The 15,467-nt window shown below is 42.2% G+C and overlaps 1 protein-coding gene across 3 annotated transcripts in view; it reads left to right on the forward strand.

The window, feature by feature from the left end:
* The window catches only part of atg5 (ATG5 autophagy related 5 homolog (S. cerevisiae)), a 39,186-nt gene that overhangs the window by 621 nt on the left and 23,098 nt on the right, over nucleotides 1-15,467 (forward strand). For 2 of the 3 annotated variants that reach the window (XM_019863828.1, XM_019863829.1), the window contains exons 2-6: nucleotides 154-342; nucleotides 930-1,057; nucleotides 1,577-1,655; nucleotides 2,159-2,321; nucleotides 3,828-3,922. In XM_019863828.1, coding sequence (XP_019719387.1) covers nucleotides 235-342; nucleotides 930-1,057; nucleotides 1,577-1,655; nucleotides 2,159-2,321; nucleotides 3,828-3,922 — 573 coding nt within the window. In that variant the 5' untranslated portion in view covers nucleotides 154-234. Of the gene's footprint in view, nucleotides 1-153; nucleotides 343-929; nucleotides 1,058-1,576; nucleotides 1,656-2,158; nucleotides 2,322-3,827; nucleotides 3,923-5,115; nucleotides 5,955-15,467 lie in introns of those variants that run through there. The other variant, XM_019863830.1, reaches the window with a different exon arrangement.

A 15,467-nucleotide genomic window follows, 5' to 3' on the forward strand; every position in this document is an offset into this window, starting at 1 on the left:
ACTGGTGACCAGTCCAGTATCCTGCTTTGTTTGCCAACGTCAGCTCAGCTGCATCCCTAATGAGAACAGAGCTGAAGAGGATGGATGGTTACATTTAGGACTGGTAATGTGTAACTGCCGAATAACCACAAATGGGTTTTTCTGGTATGACAGGAAGCTGTGTGCTTCTGGACTTGAGGGTCCGACTTGAGAGACGTTGAGTCTTTATGAGCCACTGGGAGCTGGAGCAGCAACATGGCAGATGACAAAGATGTGCTGAGAGATGTCTGGTTTGGCCGGATCCCAGCCTGTTTCACTCTCAACCAAGACGAGGAGACAGAGAGAGAGGCGGAGCCTTATTATGTAAGTCATACACCCGTTACTCAACCTCATATCAAGTCAGAATGGAAGTTATCAAACATAACTTGTTTTGTTGGGGGGGTGGAAACTGTGATGTGGAAACATCCGATATTCATTAAGACACTCACCCATTTACTGTTTTTGTGCTCAAGTCAAAGCAACAAATGTATAACTTTGGCACCATCTTGTAGATTCTTGGTGTTGCTGTTGTTCGGTTTAATTGTTGTTGTTTTTTTTGGCATTTGTTTGTCCTGTTCTATTGATATTGATTGCTTGATACGCCTCCTGTAAAGGTGGCTTGTTTGTGTTGAATGTTATTCCTGAGTACAGACCATAGTTTCATGATTTTGTACATTCTAGATGCATGGTATTGATACTTTATGATCATCTCCCCCTATAAGTGCCTTGTTGCTATCTTGTAGCTCATTTATGGATTTTTGCTCTTCATGGCTGGGGTATTTTCCTATCCAATGTTTATTGCAGGTGATATGTTCCAGACCCACTTGCAATAAATGAATAACTGCGAGACACGACCATGTCCAATGTGTTGTGTACAAGTAAATGACAATGAGCACCTTGTTTTCCCATAGCTGTTGTTGCCCAGGGTGAGCTACCTGACGCTGGTCACCGACAAGGTGAAGAAGCACTTCCTAAGAGTGATGAGGGCCGAAGATGTGGGGGAGATGTGGTTCGAATACGAAGGGACGCCGCTCAAATGGTGAGGGAACCTCTCGTTTCAATTATGCTGCTTGGTAGCCTGTTCAAATACATCAAGTATATAATGTGGAGTGCCAAGTTTGGTCTAGTTAAGGCTCCTGTAATATTTGTTACTTAATTACTGTAATATTTGTTACTGAATTAATTAATTCAAACATTTTTCCTGAGAGCTAGTTATTTCAATTGAATTAATTATCTTTTTTCATTTATCTTGGTAAGTAACTAGTTAATTGCTATATTGTGGGGAAAAAAATACGAATGGTACCACTTCATATACTTTTGTGAGGAGCCGAACTGAGGTCTTGGTTTATGCAGTCGTCGAGGTATGTGACAACTTAGCTTGCAGTCAGTGTACAATGCTTTCATTACCAATATTTTCCACAGGGTGTCAGTGCGGCCACACGTAACTTTTAGAGTCTGTCACAGCCTCAGTAGTTCCAGTAAATACTATTCACAGAGTTAATGTCGGTATTTATTTGTCCAAATGAACAGATATTGATTGTGTTGTTCGTGATGCTAGGCACTATCCTATCGGTGTTCTGTTTGACCTTCATGCTTCCAACTCTATCTTGCCATGGAGCATCACTGTGCACTTTAAGGTAACAACTCTCCTTTACGCTTCTTTTAATTTTTAGTTTTATCTCAGAAGTCACTTGTTGAGGTGACGGGAATATTACAGTAGGCTCAGCTCTCATTACATGGTTGCTATTATATAATTTTTTACAACCATGCGTTTCTAGTTATATGTTTGCTGTAGCACTCAACAATCGGGCATTTGACAGTCCGCCAAAAAGCACAGTTCGTTTTTCTGGTTCACATGGGGAACAAAATGCAAAAAAAAAAAAAGGGGGGCTTTTCTCCTTGAACACATTTAATGACCTTTAAGATGAAAATAAAACGACAACGACAGATCCTCTAACAAAATTTGCTGTTGCCGACATTCCCGTTCAGTCGCCTTTTCAAATAATTTACTAAGTTAGCATCTCGCCATTGCTAGCCACAACATGTGCTTGTCAAAGACTGAGCTGGGTGTTCATGTCGTAGTCGACACATGGCGAGAGTGCATCAGTCACCAACGCCAAAATATTTTTTGTGTTGGCAGAACTTTCCGGGCCAGGACCTGCTCCACTGCATGTCCAGCTCGGTCGTGGAGGCCCACTTCATGTCCAGCATTAAAGAAGCAGACGCGCTCAAACACAAGAGCCAAGTCGTCAACGACATGCAGAAGAAGGACCATAAGCAGCTGTGGATGGGTCTGCAGAATGGTGAGGAACACACACACACACACACACACACACACACACACACACACACACACAGATACACAAAAAGACACACACACACGGGTTTCAAAGCAGGTGTCGAGCAAGTAAGTCATCATAGGATCACACATTAACTCATTAACACACATGGTGTCCACACTCAGATAACACCCAAACACCTTCCCCTTCTTCTTTTCCCTTCCGACCTGCTCCAACATGTCCACTTCCAGCCGGCTGTGGTGTGGTGTGATGTTGATGGTGTAAGAGGAAGGGAGGTGGGGGGTCGGGGGGGTCTGATGGGTCTGACGCTTGTGATCTCGGAGGTACCCAGAGGGCACAGTGAGATGTGTTTTAGAAACCAAAGTTGTTACGATGTTTGGGGGCGTTGACTTAAGTCCACTCGAACTCAAATGTTTGCTTTTGTTGAACGGTTGTCCACTTTAACACAGATTTTCTGCAAAGCAACAATAGAACCAGGACTTATGAGTCTCATTAAGTAATCCCTTTTTGAACAGTTACTTGGGGTTAAAAAACCCCCAAAACAAAACAAAACCAAAGAATGGATTTAGGAGTAAGTAGGCGTAAGGCCCTTTGATGGTGTGACCATGAAAACCGTCTATTTCCCAGGTTTGAAATGTATGGAGTAGTTGAAGCGGACCCTCGAAATTTGCCGGCTTTTGACATAATGTGCGACGACGCTTCCCGCATTGGGATAACTGGATGATTTCAGTGACGGATAAAATACATAATAATTGGAGAGCAGCAATTGTTTTCTACGCAACAGGGCGGAAGGACTGAGTGTTGAGTGTGAAAGAGGCTAATGACGGAAAGTAGCACACACACGCCTGCAAGTACAGTATTTTACAGACACAACAGCGAACGACATTCAAAAGCAAGCAGAGAAAACAAAAGTAGTTTTCAGAAAATATTAAATGAATATACATTGATGACATTTCAACACATTAAACACAAAACTTTAAAAAGATTTACAGGTAAAGTACAGAAATAAGAGTCAGTTTCTGAAATAACTAAAAGAAAAAGAATGATCTCACAATGTGAAAGACTGATATTATTTCTCCACCTATTTTTTAGGTATATCGCAGAAGTGAGTACTGTATACCAATCACAAATTTTTCCTCAGATTTTTTACATGAGACAACACTGAAGAAATTTCACTGTAAAGCTTGTAAAACTGAAATTACCGTCCCCTCAAAATAACACGCCACCAATAATGTGTAAATCGCTGGCAACAAAAGTGAGCACACCCCTCTACGAGATGTCCAAATTAAGCCGACTTATCCATTTGCCCTCTCCGGTGACATGTGACTCTTGCATTACAAGGTTTCATGTGGGAATGGGGAGCTTTCCAACTACTTGCAAATGCATTTTAAAACTTGTCAAGCATGATTTCCAGTCTGACTTTTATAAATATGGTGTTGTGTTTCAATGATTTCAAATTTTTGTTAGCTCTGCAGTGACAGGTGCGCTTGTGTTTTTCGGTTGCTGCAGATAAGTTCGAGCAGTTCTGGGCCATGAACAGGAAACTGATGGAGTATCCCACTGAGGAGGCGGGATTCCGATACATCCCCTTCAGGATATACCAGGTCAATGGCACACACACAAGCACACCTTTGATCTTAGAAAGCTCTCAAGGCACAGCACCAAATAAAAAATATCACTGAAAGTATATCGTCTCAATTTACACACAAATCGACTTTGGGCCTTTAGTTGAACACAGAGCTGCTATTCTGTTGTATGAATGTCAACTCACGGGTTAATCGGTCTGCCTGTCACGATACATTCGTCCATCTATCTACTTTCCATTCCGCTGATCCTCACAAGGGTAGCTGGAGCCTATCCCAGCTGTCTCCGGGCTGTAGGCGGGGGACACCCTGAACCGGTTGCCAGCCAATCGCAGGGCATACACAGACAAACCACCTTCCAATCTCAAACTCACACCTAGGAACAATTTAGAGTGTTCAATCAGCCTACCGTGCATGTTTTTGGAATGTGGGAGGAAACCGGAGTACCCGCAGAAAACCCACGCCGCCCCGGGGAGAACATCCAAACTCCACACAGGGAGGGCGGAGCTGGAATTGAACCAGCACTGTGAGGTCGACGCACTAACCACTGGACCAGCGGGCCGCCCTGTCACTATACATCAGTGGCATTAATAGATAGACCAAGTTCCTTTTTTTCATTTATGTCTTTACCTACCGGTAATAATAATTTTAAAATTGGGACCATGGAGCCTTTTCCCTTGCCAGTCCCTCTCTTTGGAATGACCTCCCAGTGAATGTTCGGCAAGCCCCCCCTCACCGCCCATCTTTAAAACTCGTCTTAAAACTCATTTCTTTTATTCTTTGGCTTTTGACTCCGCATGAGACTTGATTTTCAGTTTTACTGTATTTGTTCTTTCTGCTCTCTTTGTTATTAATTTGTTGTTTTATTATTTGTTGTTGTGTGAATGAACACTGTATGCAGTGGTGGTTTTTCAGTGCTCTATAAATACAGTTGAGTTCAATTGAGAATTACAGCACAAGAAAAAGATAACAAAAATCAACAAAAAAAAAATCAGCTGCTTTTCCTCTGTTGTTGTAAAGTTAAATGTGAAAGGCCAAAATATTGGACAACTGTCAAATATTCCGTCACAGAAAATTCAAATGAAAAAATTGTGGTTGGGAATTACCTCTGTAGATGGCGCCAGAGGGCTGAATATAAGACCCTTTTTTTTGTGGCTTATTGCTTCATTGAGGAACTCACCTCTGACCAAAGAGACTCCTGCTTTTTTTCACAGAACTTTACACAAATGTACCGGAGGTTTCAGGTGCACATTTTTCACACAAAGCCTCACCTGCTTGTGCAAGCCTGGAAGCGACAAACACAGCCTCTTTGTTTCTGACGGTGTCGTAAAAACCCCATCACCGCCTTGGAAAAACACGAGCGAGTTTCTGAGAATTATGTGACGTTGCTTTTAAATAAGCAGCTGTCATTTGGAGCCTTTTCGGAAGCTGTAAACATCCAGCGCACTAATTCCTTGCTCAACTCTCTGGCTTTTAAATAAGGACCCACAAGGCTTGTATGGAGACTAAACTACAAGAGGGCATTTTGGTGCCGGAAGTGTTGGACATAATCCTACTAGTTGGGCCTTGTAGTGTTATGGTTGAGTTTGGTAGTTTGCTCGGAAGGTTTAATTGCACACTTGTAGTCCAAATGTGTCAATAGTAGTGGGAAAAACATTGCCAGTATGATACATTTTAGAGTGTGAATAAACCCTTTTGAGTTGTGGCCCTGTGGGGCCACCATGAGCTAAGTTGTGTTGGCCCTGTTAGAATTGTACATTATACTGTACATGACATATGCTATTGTAAAATACCATATGAATAGAAAAGTTTTGGTGTAAAAAGCACGATTATGTTGATTTTATTGTATTTATTTAATGAATCTAAGGTAGGCCGGTTGGGCCTGGATCTGTCATGTACGTGGTAGCCAAACACGGTGCAATACTGGCCCAGAGCCATCGAGCCACCCACCATTCATGTTGGACCCTGCATTTGTTCTAGTCTTTATCAGTTCATCTTAGTCATTCTATGAGTGCAGGAAGAAACCTGTAGATTTTTTTTTTTTAAATGATTTTGTGGCCAAGATGTTTCAAGTATCTGTAGTTGCGGCCATAAATGGCGTGTTTTTGTGTCAGAGCAAGAAACGTCATAGTTTTTATGGACTTCTTAAAGAGAAAGTCAAGTCAAAAAACTCTTCACAATATGTTCTATGCGACACCACTGGTCTAAACATGTTATTCTATTTAATATTGCAGTTGTGGAATATGAATTAAGCAGCAATATCCACTCGTGTGCGTATACCCACTTTGGGGGGGGCGGACATTTTTCCACTTGCTGTTGACCGAAAATAACATCACTGTTGCTCAGCTAACAACCAATCACGGCTCACCTGTTTTTAAAATAAAATTGGCCATGTGACGCTTGCAAGCTGAGCCATGATTGGTCGTTACCTGACCCTTAAGCATCTGTGATTTCATTTTTAGTCAACTGCCACTGACAAAATGGCCGCCCCCTGAGATGGATAAATGCTTTGTTCAGACTAGTGGGGGCGCAAAGTAACATATTATTGTAAGGAAAGTGTTTGACTTGGCTTCCCTTTTCAAGCTTTTTTATAGCTTGTTGGCTTATTGTTGAATACTGCGATTCTGAGAATTTTTAATTTTTTTTACGCAAGCTAATTGAGGCAGCTAGTGTTGAATGTGTAGCATCTATGTGTCTATATACCTCATTACAAAGTACTGTACCTCAAAGGACAAAACGAAACTGTACGTTATAACAGTAGTTCGTTGTAACCGTTCCTAATAAATTGGCCGTCTACTACGACGTCTAATACAATATGAACATTTGTAGATGTAAAAACATGACATGTAATACAGTATAAACATGTCAATTACAAATATGTGTATTCAGTATGAAGAAAACATTCGGTCAACAAATGAAAAGTACCTTCTCCAGTTCAGGATGTGCCGTGCCCCGAAGCCATTTACAATCATCTTTAAATCTGTTGGCCTCAAACTCTGCCATGATTTTGTTGCCGTTACAGATGAGTGTCGAAATTGTTGACTTTGCCTATTCATAGTCTCGGCTAAGCTTCGTCTGGGAGACTCCCTTTTGAAAGGGCGAGACTATTTCCGACAGCAAGATTTGCTTCCTTTTACCAGACATATTTTCAGAGCATGCGCTCAGGACCACGCCGTGCCTCCAGAAGTACGACAATCTACCGAGTCGATCAGTAGCGTTGTTAAGCAGGGGAGCGGAATCCCGTGCTGTAACATTGTGTTCATAACCAACATCGCGGCGTCAGTTAGCTTCCCACGGTTCGTTGTAACGAAGGCATTTTCACTATTTTGTGGGAAAAAAATCTTGCCATTGTAATGAAGTTTACGTTATAAAGGTGTTCGTTGTTAGCAAAATCGGCAAATGGGAAAGTGAATTACGTAAAATCGGACTTTGAAATCTGAACGATATAGGGGTGAAAATGTTGTAAACGGGGTAAGGTATGTTCAAAAGAAGAATTTTTGCCATTGATGTGGTTTTAAGGGGAAAAAAACACACAAAGATTATTGTTTGTGTTCTGCATTAAAACAAACACTGTATCATAATCAAATAGGACCCAGAGGGCTTGTGGGAGCTAATTGTCAAATGTCAAGTCTGTATGTTTGTTTTGGCTATACAGTATGTCAAGGCAAGAATCCTATTTAATGTAAATGGTGGTCTGATCATTACACATAGTGCAGTTATCGACATTCCTGTCTGCCCCCGCCGGCCCACATCACAGTTTCCGTCCAGTCCAAGATATTCATCTGTACACCACACAGATGATGTCATCGCCGTTTTTGTGATGACAAGGGGCGGGGATGGGTGCTTGATCCGGAGGCGTAAGTGGACAAGCTGCCTCAGATTGCATCTTCGGTGCCACCACCGCCTCCTCCTCCTCCTCCACACTTTGCTCCTGACTCAGGTAAAAAGTCCCCTGGCTGGCAAAAACGAAAACGGAGATGACAAACAAGCAGCTAACCCTCGACTGGAAAACATGAAAATGCGAAAGCAGGGCTGACACACCAGGGATAACAGTCATGTAATGAGAAATCTGTTAGTTGATTTAAGCAGAATTATCTGACCGTAGATCTGAAATTTTGACTCGTCAAGCTTTCCTAAAACAAGGAAACGAGACGAAAACACAAATTTAATAACAATGCAGTAAAAGTATTGCTCTCGTGACGTCATAGTGCAAGTGATCTAAAATGAAGTCAGTTGAGGATCATCATTTAGACAAAAGTAATACTTTGCTGCTCTCCTGATGGTGCCAGGGAACTATGTTGAAGTGCGTTGAGGATCTTCATTTTGAGTAAAGTTGTGTTTTGCTGCCATCCTGTGGCAATTTGGTGTTTGATAATTATGTTGAGGAGCTTAATTGTGACAAAAGTAGTGCTTTGCCACCATCTTGTATCTTGGTGCCAAGGAACTATGTTGAAGTGTGTTGAGGAGGTTTGTTTAGACAAGACGGTACTTAGCTTCCATCCTTTCGCAATTTGGTGTCAGAGAACTATAGTTGCAGTGCATTGAGTTTAATTTTGACAAAAGTATTGCATCACTGCCATCGAGTGGCGTCTTGATTCCAAGGAACTATGTTTGTCTTGATTCCAAGGAACTATGTTTAAGTGAGTTGAGAGCTTCATTTAGACAAACGTAATACTTTGCTGCCATTTTGTGGCATTTTGATGCCAATGAATTTTCCTCAAGTGAGTTGGAAAGCTTCATTTAGACAAAAGTAGTGTTTTCATCACGACATCTCTGAACCACTGGTGAAAGGAGACCTTGATTCTCTCCTCTTTAATTTATAACTGCTTCAAACAACAAGGCGTACCAACGAATAGTTTGCCATTTTGTGGCAGCTGTCGGGAATTAGAAACCTTTTTAGGCCTGTCCTGTCCCTGAACGCTATTTATTCTATGTGGACCAAAAGAATTAGATGACTGTTCGAATCCCAGTAACATTAAAAAAAAAATGCTAGACGCAAGTTTAGTGCTCTTCCCCCAAAACTGTCTGGCAAGATAGAGAACAAGCATGTTTTGCCTTGATTTGAGAAATCTGTAATGTTGCGTTGCGTGGAAGCAACCAGGAAGTTGACGGCTCCCACATTCGGGAATATAACCATAAATCCTTTTGATGCCCAGCGGTCACTAAAGAGTCACAACAAATCCGAGCGAGAATGTGGAACAGATTTGTCTTGGAAAAACAAGCTGTGCTTTGAGTATCAGGACGTTTGCGGTGTTGGGAAAAGCCCCTCACTCTCGTTGTCGGCCCACTGGCTCAAAATACTGTCAGCCAGGGATGCAGATGTGATGCTTTGTTGTTTGCCATGATTGATCATCCGGCGTGTCACGACGGCTCCGCTGCCTCTCGTCTTTATTCTCTCATCTTGTGTGCCATAAAGCCTCTTAATGCACTTAAGTCAAACATTCTTGTGTGTGGCAGTAAAATTTAGCCCTTTAAAGCCCCTTTGACACGCCCACTCAGACAGTGCACTTGTCGTCGCCATTAAAAAAAAAAAAAAGACAGAAAAAGAAACCTGTCGGCCAAGACCTCTCAGTGCATGACTCCAAACTTTCCGTTGTTTTGGAAACTAGATGCTAAATATTTACACGCAACGGAACACAAAGTGAAAGAACGTGAGTGAGATGTTCTCTGGAAATATTCAGTTGGTCCATCCAGACCAGGGATCTTGAACTTTGGATACAAATCGAATATGTATTATAAATCTGGAAACAAACATAATTTGGGATCGGAGGAGCGCAAAGTCGACTCGATCGCAGTCAAATAAAAAGATAAATAAATAAAATGGAGCTCATTAAAAACACAGGAATGAACAAAAAGCACAATTTTGGTGCGTTGAAGAAAAGCCAAAAATAGATCATGTGACAGGTTTCTAGAGACGCACCGCTCAATATTTACAGTCCCCATCACGAACAAGCACTGCCAGTCGTCCTGGCTGGCACGCGTTCACTCAATCCATTCAGATGTTTCCGTGCAGACGCTCGCCGTTCTCGCACGTCGGGGAGAAAAAAAAAATCCGGTGTTTAGCTCGGCCGACGTGTCGTGACATGACGCGAGTGTGGAGAAAGTGAACATGGACGCAAGAAGACAGCAGAAATTCAAGAACAAAGCCGTCTGGCCCTCAGAAGTCACCATGCATGACTTTAGAGGAGGCGAGTTGTGCGCGCGCACACGCGCACGCATACGCAGACACAGGCAAACACATGCTTGGCGTCCTTCAAAGGCAGATTGTGGTCTTTAGTGTAAATAACATGTGCTGCGTTTGATGCAGACAGAATTAATGACAACGCAGAGTCCAAATAACAGAGGGCTCATTTCCGTCTGGCCTGCAGCCGTGGTGGCGACAAAGACGCCTGGCGGCCATCACGTACACTTTTCATTCTGGTGAGTGAGGTGCGGACGCTGATAAAGCACATCTTGTTTCTGTCCTTTTACTTCAGCTGCCAACGGATGTCTACTGTTTTGAGCATTCGTCTCACTTTACGTGTTTCATCGAATTTTTTTTGTCATTGATGGGTCAGAGTTGCTTACGAGAAGAGCTTTCGTACCCGGAACCTCTTGACTGTGAAGCAGACATATTGACCACAGTTAGTCACACTGTGCTCCCTCTGATGTGAGGCGATCCTTTAAAAATGAAAATCTTACTTTTGGAGCAGTTGATTGACCGACTCATGTCAGCCGCTGTTTTTGCGCTCATGCTAAAAGCGATAAAAGAATTGCTTTCTACCCATTTTGTTTCATATTGGTGCCAAGGAATTATGTTGACATTAGTTGAGGAGCTTTATTTTGATAAAAGTAGTGCTTTTCTTCAATTTTGTTGCATCAAGAGGCAACAATAAACTTTGCTGGTTAGGGGGTGTCAATTATTCGCAGTTTTTGCCATTTGCTGGAGGTAAATTCAAATTGTAATTTGTGTTTTGTTGTTGTTGTTTTTCTTTTACATTTAAAAAAACTTAAAAAAAATAAAATGATAAATTTCTTTCACCTTTATGGCCAAATCATAACTGAATTTCATCCAATGTATTAATGGTTGTCCTGCCATGTCAAAGAATGGCACCAATATTGTCTGCTAAACAGGTACGCCTCCATGTTCCCGCTATGTGACTCAGCGGTTAATCACCGCATCAACACCCCCGTGGAACTCACCATGGCCAAATCATAACTGAATTTCATCCAATGTATTAATGGTTGTCCTGCCATGTCAAAGAATGGCACCAATATTGTCTGCTAAACAGGTACGCCTCCATGTTCCCGCTATGTGACTCAGCGGTTAATCACCGCATCAACACCCCCGTGGAACTCACCCGCCTCTCTGGAAGCTGCGTCCTTGGAAGAATGCATGTTTATTGCCTCCCAGATATCTGGTAATGGCTAGTTTAGACGAAGAAGGGGGGCGGTGGGGTGACTCCGCAGACAATTACAACACACGGGAATGCTCCCCACGCTCTCTTGTGTGTGAAGATGCCAAAGGCAACAGGTGATGAGGACGTCATGCCACGTTTTACTGTAAGGATCTCTAACACGGCCGTGACCGTCAATGGACGATGTAGACATGTTGCAATCCATCCCGTCGCTAACAGGAACACGACACAAAGTTATTTTAGGTTTCAAAATAATTCATTCCATGTCTCTGCTGTGTTGGAGTCATTCCTTAAACCGCATTACAGATCATTATCAGTCTACTGGCATCTGTTCAATCAGATGCTGAATGCAACCTAACCTGAATCAGACTCGACTTTTGTTTATAATTGGCTTTACCTGTACAGTAAAGCGCTGTTTCTCACTGTGGGGGTATTCCAGACCTGAGATAGGAGAGAAAACAAATGCAGCGTATGTTTTTAATAGCTTTCTCCATCACCCTGCTTTGAACGCATATAAACTTAACCTAAAACCCCTTGAGAAGTTTTCCTTGGCACCTGTTCTCATTTTCTCGCTTTCAAGAAAACAAGCAGGAGAAGAAAACTTTGTCTCTCCCAGCGACTCTAAATTGAAGTTTATTTTAAACTGTCACATAAAAAATGAAATGTTGTATATTTAAACCAACATTTTCACCCGAACCTCATTTTGTTGAATGAAAATTAGCATAAAATGTTGCAGTAAAATTAGCATAAAATGTTGCAGTTAAGGGAAATCTACAAAGTAGTGACTTTTTTTTTTGGAATATAACCATAAATCCTTTTGATGCCCAGCGGTCACTAAAGAGTCACAACAAATCCGAGCGAGAATGTGGAACAGATTTGTCTTGGAAAAACAAGCTGTGCTTTGAGTATCAGGACGTTTGCGGTGTTGGGAAAAGCCCCTCACTCTCGTTGTCGGCCCACTGGCTCAAAATACTGTCAGCCAGGGATGCAGATGTGATGCTTTGTTGTTTGCCATGATTGATCATCCGGCGTGTCACGACGGCTCCGCTGCCTCTCGTCTTTATTCTCTCATCTTGTGTGCCATAAAGCCTCTTAATGCACTTAAGTCAAACATTCTTGTGTGTGGCAGTAAAATTTAGCCCTTTAAAGCCCCTTTGACACGCCCACTCAGACAGTGCACTTGTCGTCGCCATTAAAAAAAAAAAAAAAGACAGAAAAAGAAACCTGTCGGCCAAGACCTCTCAGTGCATGACTCCAAACTTTCCGTTGTTTTGGAAACTAGATGCTAAATATTTACACGCAACGGAACACAAAGTGAAAGAACGTGAGTGAGATGTTCTCTGGAAATATTCAGTTGGTCCATCCAGACCAGGGATCTTGAACTTTGGATACAAATCGAATATGTATTATAAATCTGGAAACAAACATAATTTGGGATCGGAGGAGCGCAAAGTCGACTCGATCGCAGTCAAATAAAAAGATAAATAAATAAAATGGAGCTCATTAAAAACACAGGAATGAACAAAAAGCACAATTTTGGTGCGTTGAAGAAAAGCCAAAAATAGATCATGTGACAGGTTTCTAGAGACGCACCGCTCAATATTTACAGTCCCCATCACGAACAAGCACTGCCAGTCGTCCTGGCTGGCACGCGTTCACTCAATCCATTCAGATGTTTCCGTGCAGACGCTCGCCGTTCTCGCACGTCGGGGAGAAAAAAAAAATCCGGTGTTTAGCTCGGCCGACGTGTCGTGACATGACGCGAGTGTGGAGAAAGTGAACATGGACGCAAGAAGACAGCAGAAATTCAAGAACAAAGCCGTCTGGCCCTCAGAAGTCACCATGCATGACTTTAGAGGAGGCGAGTTGTGCGCGCGCACACGCGCACGCATACGCAGACACAGGCAAACACATGCTTGGCGTCCTTCAAAGGCAGATTGTGGTCTTTAGTGTAAATAACATGTGCTGCGTTTGATGCAGACAGAATTAATGACAACGCAGAGTCCAAATAACAGAGGGCTCATTTCCGTCTGGCCTGCAGCCGTGGTGGCGACAAAGACGCCTGGCGGCCATCACGTACACTTTTCATTCTGGTGAGTGAGGTGCGGACGCTGATAAAGCACATCTTGTTTCTGTCCTTTTACTTCAGCTGCCAACGGATGTCTACTGTTTTGAGCATTCGTCTCACTTTACGTGTTTCATCGAATTTTTTTTGTCATTGATGGGTCAGAGTTGCTTACGAGAAGAGCTTTCGTACCCGGAACCTCTTGACTGTGAAGCAGACATATTGACCACAGTTAGTCACACTGTGCTCCCTCTGATGTGAGGCGATCCTTTAAAAATGAAAATCTTACTTTTGGAGCAGTTGATTGACCGACTCATGTCAGCCGCTGTTTTTGCGCTCATGCTAAAAGCGATAAAAGAATTGCTTTCTACCCATTTTGTTTCATATTGGTGCCAAGGAATTATGTTGACATTAGTTGAGGAGCTTTATTTTGATAAAAGTAGTGCTTTTCTTCAATTTTGTTGCATCAAGAGGCAACAATAAACTTTGCTGGTTAGGGGGTGTCAATTATTCGCAGTTTTTGCCATTTGCTGGAGGTAAATTCAAATTGTAATTTGTGTTTTGTTGTTGTTGTTTTTCTTTTACATTTAAAAAAACTTAAAAAAAAATAAAAAAAATAAAATGATAAATTTCTTTCACCTTTATGGCCAAATCATAACTGAATTTCATCCAATGTATTAATGGTTGTCCTGCCATGTCAAAGAATGGCACCAATATTGTCTGCTAAACAGGTACGCCTCCATGTTCCCGCTATGTGACTCAGCGGTTAATCACCGCATCAACACCCCCGTGGAACTCACCCGCCTCTCTGGAAGCTGCGTCCTTGGAAGAATGCATGTTTATTGCCTCCCAGATATCTGGTAATGGCTAGTTTAGACGAAGAAGGGGGGCGGTGGGGTGACTCCGCAGACAATTACAACACACGGGAATGCTCCCCACGCTCTCTTGTGTGTGAAGATGCCAAAGGCAACAGGTGATGAGGACGTCATGCCACGTTTTACTGTAAGGATCTCTAACACGGCCGTGACCGTCAATGGACGATGTAGACATGTTGCAATCCATCCCGTCGCTAACAGGAACACGACACAAAGTTATTTTAGGTTTCAAAATAATTCATTCCATGTCTCTGCTGTGTTGGAGTCATTCCTTAAACCGCATTACAGATCATTATCAGTCTACTGGCATCTGTTCAATCAGATGCTGAATGCAACCTAACCTGAATCAGACTCGACTTTTGTTTATAATTGGCTTTACCTGTACAGTAAAGCGCTGTTTCTCACTGTGGGGGTATTCCAGACCTGAGATAGGAGAGAAAACAAATGCAGCGTATGTTTTTAATAGCTTTCTCCATCACCCTGCTTTGAACGCATATAAACTTAACCTAAAACCCCTTGAGAAGTTTTCCTTGGCACCTGTTCTCATTTTCTCGCTTTCAAGAAAACAAGCAGGAGAAGAAAACTTTGTCTCTCCCAGCGACTCTAAATTGAAGTTTATTTTAAACTGTCACATAAAAAATGAAATGTTGTATATTTAAACCAACATTTTCACCCGAACCTCATTTTGTTGAATGAAAATTAGCATAAAATGTTGCAGTAAAATTAGCATAAAATGTTGCAGTTAAGGGAAATCTACAAAGTAGTGACTTTTTTTTTTAACTCGATACATTATGCCAGTACAAAATATGCATGTGAATATTATTTTTGCCCACCTGGGGTCACCATACTCACATTCTACTCTGTAGTATTTGTGACTTTGAAAGTGCTATCCTTTTAAAATGCCTGCCCGTCCTGGCCTGTTGAACAACGTGGCAGTCAACAGCTGTCACTGGCTCAGGGTGTAGCACTGTCGGTTGCTGTTAGCTCCTCTGTGTTAAGTTACTTTCCGTAAATTGTGGACAATGGCAGTTCGTGAACGAATATGCTTGTTGCGCCTTTTGTTTTCTTACCGTTTGGTCAGCGATAAGATTGAAATGACACTCGTAGCCGTGCCTATACTTGACAACCTTTGGAGGGATTGTAGTTCACTAAATTGGCAAACAATGTTTATATAGATGTGCAGTTGGGTAAGACAGTTCTGTGTTGCTGTTGGCATACTGCGCTTTTGT

The sequence above is a fragment of the Hippocampus comes genome, unplaced genomic scaffold (genome assembly GCF_001891065.2).
Source record: "Hippocampus comes isolate QL1 unplaced genomic scaffold, H_comes_QL1_v1.1 scaffold249, whole genome shotgun sequence".
Classification (NCBI taxonomy): Eukaryota; Metazoa; Chordata; class Actinopteri; order Syngnathiformes; family Syngnathidae; genus Hippocampus; species Hippocampus comes.